The sequence below is a fragment of the Tarenaya hassleriana genome, unplaced genomic scaffold, assembly GCF_000463585.1.
Source record: "Tarenaya hassleriana unplaced genomic scaffold, ASM46358v1 Cleome93, whole genome shotgun sequence".
NCBI lineage: Eukaryota > Viridiplantae > Streptophyta > Magnoliopsida > Brassicales > Cleomaceae > Tarenaya > Tarenaya hassleriana.
In genome coordinates, this window is record NW_010971683.1 from 101,899 (window position 1) to 108,770 (window position 6,872).

At 39.3% G+C, this 6,872-nt stretch overlaps 1 protein-coding gene across 1 annotated transcript; it reads left to right on the plus strand.

Moving 5' to 3' along the window:
- Window positions 1–1,702: 1,702 nt before the first annotated feature.
- LOC104804688 (protein ETHYLENE INSENSITIVE 3-like) lies at window positions 1,703–4,314 on the plus strand. Its single transcript, XM_010529025.1, has 2 exons — window positions 1,703–1,786; window positions 2,497–4,314. Exon 2 carries the CDS (start codon window positions 2,593–2,595, stop codon window positions 4,159–4,161), a length of 1,569 nt encoding a protein of 522 aa, XP_010527327.1. The 5' UTR covers window positions 1,703–1,786; window positions 2,497–2,592; the 3' UTR covers window positions 4,162–4,314.
- The last annotated feature ends 2,558 nt before the right edge of the window (window positions 4,315–6,872 follow it).

The following is a 6,872-nucleotide window of genomic DNA, read 5'->3' on the forward strand; positions in this document are numbered from 1 at the left end:
GACGATTTTTGTTTTTTTATCAAAAATTTTTGAAGTCTAATGAAGAAGACGACTCACGGTTTTATATCGGAAAATTTCGTCGCAATCCGTCACAAAATAAAATTAATTTACGCCCCCAAAATTCAAAAAATTTCATCGAAAAACGAAACAAAATACATTGCAACGGAATATTCTGTCGCAATCCGTCACAATTTTTATTTTCTGTCGCAAATCATCTATTTCTTTGTTGTGACAGAATTATCCATCGCAAACCGTAGCAAATTCCGTCGTTATATGCAAGTTTTTTTGTAGTGTCTAAAGTACTTGATGAAAACTATCAGGTGTTGTCCTAGGGCTATAATGGGCGCAACAAATGAACTAATGAGAGAGAGAAGATATTGCATAAGTATTGTTGTCTTGGTGTTCATAAAAGCTGAATAGTTCAAGATATCGTGTTAACTGTTTAGCAAGTACATCCGATAGTATTTCACTATGGAAAGTTCAAATGTAAAACTACCTTTCCAAACCCAGTACACTCTCAATGAACGAGCTTTGTATTGCATATCATCTGTATATAGTGCATTAGTTGCATGAGATATATTTAGATTTCGCCTAACGCAAGACCCTATTTTGATTCTTATGGGGATTGTTGAATTTTGATTTATTTGATAGAATCAAAACAGATCTAGCCCATAAAATCTGTAGAAAATCCATTGATTATGGTAAGTATCAATCAGAATAATATCAAATTTGAATCTGATTGATTCTATAAATTAATGTGAGATACTCTCTCCACTAGTATAAATAGAGGTCTTGGTTAGATCATTTTATACACCACAAGAAAAGAACACATTGAGCATTCACATCTCTATTCATATCTCTCTCTCAGTTTGTTTGGTATTCTGGAAAGCTTATCCAGAATACGCGGTCGTTGTATCATAGGAGTTTACCATACTCCAATAACCTCGAAGCTTTATAGGTGACATGGAAATCGATCTTAAGAAAACTGTGTTTCACAGACTTCGACAATAATTTTTTATTATATGTATTTATCTGGAATCTTTCGAATTGGCGGAGTTTTCTCGTCGTCAACAACCGCCGTCCCCAACAATTTATGTAATTGGCTAGAAAATTCGACCAACTAAAGAAACATGCCATATATCATAGAAAACTTCTAAAACCACACTACACGTTAAATTATAGTTAACCATACAATAATTAGATATTATTGAATTTTTTATATGCCATATATCTATATGAATTGATCTATATGTTTTGTACTTTGAACTAAACTATGACGAATTATTTCAGACAATTATACGCTGATTATCAAATTTTATAAAATAACAAAAAATCCATATCTCACACACACTTCGAATATGGACATAGAATCGTTGAATCGATTCGAAATTAAATAATTTCAAACTGAATTGTGAAATATTTGATACGTATTCATTTTTTAAAGATATCTATATTAATTGAAAAAGTAAAACAAATGTTTGTTGTACTTTTTGTATAATGTATTAAAATACGTAGTGTTTTTGGGGTAAAAAACAAGCATCTTTTTTACCGTAAAATGGTTAAATGGAATAAAGCAAATATAATACGGAAAGTTACTTCTCGGACTCGCACCGGTTGGTCTGACTGACACGCTTTTCACTGCGCTTCTGATAAATGCAAATATATATATACACACACATATATGCAAACACGAAGTCGACCATATCACCTCTCTCTCTCCCCTCAGTTCCAGTGGCTTCTGGGTTTGATTTCTGAGGGTTAGCACAAGATTCTGCGCCTTTTCGGGGTAACTTTTCTTCCTTCAACTCTGTTGTTTTACGTATTTCTTTTCAAAATTCTCTGTCATTTTCTTTGTTTCGTCTTCCAATTCTGTTGGGCTGGTTGGAAAATCGTAGACCGACCCTTTTGTCTTCTTATGTGTTTCCTCTCCGGTATTTTCCCATCTGGGTTCTCTTAATACGTTTGCTAGACTGATGATTTTCTGTTGCAATGGCCTCAGTCGGGTTTAAGTTCGTTTTCCAGGAAAATTGGAGGTAACCCTTTACTGGTTTCCTGGAAAGTTGTGATGGGTTGGGCTTCAATTTTTAAGATTACGCAGGATTAGCTCTTCAAATTGACGATTTAATTTGATGGTAACACAAAAATTGTCTGCAATAACGCAGTAAATCTACCGATATTATCTATGTTAATATCGCTGTACGTCAATGTTATAAACATCATACACTGACTGAATTTGGATGGTATCCATTTTATCAAACAATGTGAAAGGAGCCTTAAAATGTTCTGAGCTTTGATTTTTATGAATTGTATCGTACCTTTTGATATTGCTTACTTGATGCTGAGAAAACTATCCGAGTCTTGAAACGCGGTTTCTCTGTGAAGTTTATTCAGTGATTTTGGTTACAAGATATGATCTTGAGTTCTTTGGCTACATAATACTGATGCAAGTTTTATGACAAAGTTTATGAATGACGTTATAATTTTCAATGGGAACAGAGTTTTGTGAAACCTTGGAGTCCGAATCTGGATGCAACTCCCTTATAACCGAAGGAATAAACCGAGAATCCGAAGAAAAATCATCTTGTTGGAATTATGTTCGATGAGACGGAAATCTGTGGGAATCTTGACTTTTACTCTGCTGCCTTGTTGGGGAGAAATGCTTGTTTCCATCAAGCTGAACAAGAGCTGGCTGCTACCGTTGTTGATGATTTTACGGATGTCGAAGTGGAGGAGCTCGAACGGAGGTTGTGGAGAGACCAGTTGCGTTTGAAGCGGCTAAAGGAACTGAGCAAAGGGACAAAACCCGATGGCTCCGAGAATCCTCTGCAGTTGCAAGAACAGGACAGGAAGAAGAAGAAGACGAATAGAGCGCAAGGTGGGATCTTGAAGTACATGTTGAAAATTATGGAGGTTTGCAAAGCTCATGGTTTTGTTTATGGAATCGTGCAAGAGAACGGGAAAACTGTCATGGGATCCTCTGATAATCTCCGGGAATGGTGGAAAGATACGGTGAGGTTCGACAGGAACGGCCCATATGCCATAGCCAAGCATCTGACTGACAATTCTTCCGGGCTTGGACAGGATTTGGGGTCTCGAGTCGTCGGTTCTACTCCACACACATTGCTCGAGCTTCAGGATACAACTCTCGGGTCGCTTTTATCAGCATTGATGCAGCATTGTAGTCCTCCACAGAGGCGTTTTCCGCTTGATAAGGGTGTTACTCCACCGTGGTGGCCTACAGGGAAGGAAGAGTGGTGGCCCCAATTGTCTTTGCCTGAGGATTGTCGAGGATTTCCTCCACCATACAAGAAACCTCACGATTTAAAGAAGGTCTGGAAAGTCGGGGTCCTCATGTCAGTGATAAAGCACATGTCTCCCGACATTGCCAAGATACGTAAGCTTGTGAGACAGTCTAAATGCTTGCAGGGCAAAATGACAGCCAGAGAAAGCTCCATGTGGCTCGCTGCAATCAACAGAGAAGAGGTCATAGTTGGAGAACTTTACCCTAATACTTTTCCCAGAGAATTCGGTTATTTTCCTGTTTCTGCTTTTGCGAGTGATTCTCCCGTTGTTCCTAAGAGGAAGCTCGAGGCCAATCCGGACATAGCATTGCATCACAAGATCTATAAATGTGAGAATCATCTCTGTCTGTACAGCGAGGCCCAAATGGGATTTTATGACAGGATCTCAAGGGACAACCACCAACTGACATGTTTCTACAGAGGCAACTCATTCGGGATAGGAGCAACAAATCTGCACGAAAACAACCTTAAACCCATGACCCTAAACCAACCCTGTCTCGAAACCAAGCAAGCAGTACTTCCAAATAACCCGTTCTCGCCGTTCTTTGGTCTAACCAGTCGTACGATTCCCGAAGACGGGAAATCAACCATTTATGATCTGTGTTCCGGCTACTACAACATCTCCCACAACATCAAATCTGGAAATGAAGCAACGGCCATGGAAGTCCAGAACATTCTTCAACCGAATATTCAAGATCAATTGAGTGTTCATCAGATGTACAGACAAGTCCAGGGTACTAACGAACTCTTTGAAAGGCAGGCAAGGAAAAGCACAGATCAAACGTCCTTACATGAAGAACAAGCTGTAAGAATGGAGCATCTGCCGAAACATCATGACCCATCCTTATGGTTTCAGTAAGCTATAACCTCTCCTAACCTCACATGGAAACTACTGTTTTTTTTTTTTTTATGAAACATATCTCATGCCCCACATCTTTGGTCTCTTGCTCTTCTTCATTTTCTTCGTGGAGAAGAGCAATTCATGTATTGATGATTCTTTGATTCAGTAGCACATATATTTAACTGTGTATATGTTATATGTACATATACAGCTAAGGTGAATGTTCCTTCTTTTAACAATCTTTCTTCCAGTAATTGAGAGCGAATCGTCAACGTGCTAAGTTATGAAAACCGGACCGGAACCTCGAGGGAATATATCTACAATACCCTTTAAGTGCTACACCTACTTCTACCACTATCCTCCAAACAAAAAATTAAAAAAAAAAAAGTGTTGGACATTATAAAAGACAATAAAATCCCTACATATTAATGAAAACACAAAAAATCCTCTATTTATTTCAATTTAAAAAATTCAAAATTAAAAAAAAAAAGTAAAGTTACGTGACTTTACTTTTCTCCCTCTCTCTCCTAACTTTACTCTTCTTTCCCTCTCTCTCTTAAATTTTTTTCTTCTCTCTCCTAACTCTCACGGTTCTAGCTCTCTCTCTCTTTCAAAACTTCCAATCTTTTGCATTTTGTGCCGAATTCTCACCAAAAATTCTACTTTCTGTTTAAATCTCCAGTTAGATTCGAGATTCGAAGAACAAAGAACGACGAGATGGAAGAACATGACTTTAAAATCATCTCTTTACTTATTTTCGTCATAATTTTCGACCAAGAATGAAAACCTTATGGAATTGAGGGTTAGACAAAAACATGGTAGGTTAAACTTCAATTTCTTTCAGATTTTTTGGATTTTGAAATTTGTTGTTGTCGAGTTAAAGTGTGGTTTCGGGATTTGACCGATAGAAATTTAGGGTTTTGGGTTTTTCAAATTTTTGGGGATTTTGACATAGAATATTGTTGGGTCTCGCTACGGGTTCCTAGCATGCGATCATATCGATCTAGGGTTTGGTTTACTAGGTTTCATGCAGCGGAAGGATAATCTGAACCTAGTCAAACGTCACACGCAACCAAACCTGCAAAACCCGAACATATCGTGTATACCACCGTGGGAATCGAATACTTACCTCTTTCTCGAAGAAACGGAAGTAGGAGTCGATCCGGGGCCTGTTTAATCAACTAGGACTGAAGTTACAGTCCCTCTACACGTATCCACACCGACGGGAAGGATTCCAAACGCTTTTGGAACCGATCTGCTAGGATCTGTGAAGTATATGAAGTGGGATCTAATCCCGGGAGCTAGAACTATGAAAGAAACGATTTCTTCTGAGTTTTTGCTCTGTCTTAGGGTTATTTTCGTCTGTATTAGGTTGAGGACGGCGTCCAATACCCTTCTTATAAGATAGGAACCCTAATCCCTTTTGGAAAGTGACTTTTTCCGAGTATTGACTCGGTCCGAGTCAGAACTCTGACTCGGTCGAGTCAGAACGAATCAGCCCAAGCCCATCAACAAGTTTTGACTCGGTCGAGTCAAAACTCTGACTCTGTCGAGTCAAAACTCTGACTCTGTCGAGTCAACACTCTGACTCTGTCCAAGTCAACACTTTGACTCTGTCCGAGTCAAAACATCAGCCAAGCCCAAAACACTTTCTGGGCTTCGACTCGCATGGAATTGACTCGGTCCGACTGACTCGGTCCGAGTCAGAAGGCTGAAAACGTCCCAACACTCTGATTTGATCCGAAAACCGGTTTTCGACCAAATCCAAGTCTTCCTTTCCGATACTTCACATATAAGTCCATCCCTAATGGTGTGTGACCCTGTAGGCCCATTCGCAGTGGAAGCAACCTCGAGAACCATTCCCGATCTACAAGTCATGGTTAGCCTCTAGCAAGACGCCATGACCACCCACGTTGAATTGAGTCAGAGGTGATCTAACCAAGGCAATAACAGCTCGAGTTCTGATCCTTTGTCTCACGATATCATAAGTTGAACAAGGGCATGGTGTGAGCCACCCTTCAAGTTCAACCGCTTTCTCGTCTTGGCAAATCGACTAATAAAATAGATGCAACTTAATCTATAGCGTGACCACGCATTTTCATAGTCCGACTTCCACGAGAGGGCCCAGCGATATCTCTCCTATTGAGGAGGTGATAAGTCCCATATTGCATGTCTATTATCTCCATATGATTCGTGAACGTATCTGATCAACGCCGTTATAATCATCCGGTTAAAGACGACGTTGGACGCAGTCAAGACACGCCACTCCTCATATCAGATACTCTAGACATCTCAGGTCTGAGGATCCAAGAACGAACCGCTGTATGAGATTCAAGTCATGACTCTGTCCATGTGACAATCTCATGCGGGTCATCCAGTCACTCGTTCACAACGAGAACCCATGATTGTGATCTACATCCAATGCATTGATCACACCTCATGCTAGTCTTGATTCAACATTGTTCCCACAATGATGACTGACTAGGGAGTTTAGAATCATTCTGTAATGATTCAAGGATACCGAAATATAACAAACATGCCAATCATATAACGGGGATGTAATGCATTCATTAATCAATGAATCAATACAAAGTCAAAATGCCATATCACGGATCATCCTAGAGCATTACAACCAACAACGTTCACTGATGATTTCAATCGACACGGTTATGTCTATTTGATGAGACATAAGTCTGAAACACTTGAAATGTTCAAGGCTTTCAGAAAAG

Bases quoted from the DNA above. Each gene is read 5' to 3' on its own strand.
- LOC104804688 (XM_010529025.1), top strand. From the start codon at position 2,593: ATGTTCGATGAGACGGAAATCTGTGGGAATCTTGACTTTTACTCTGCT.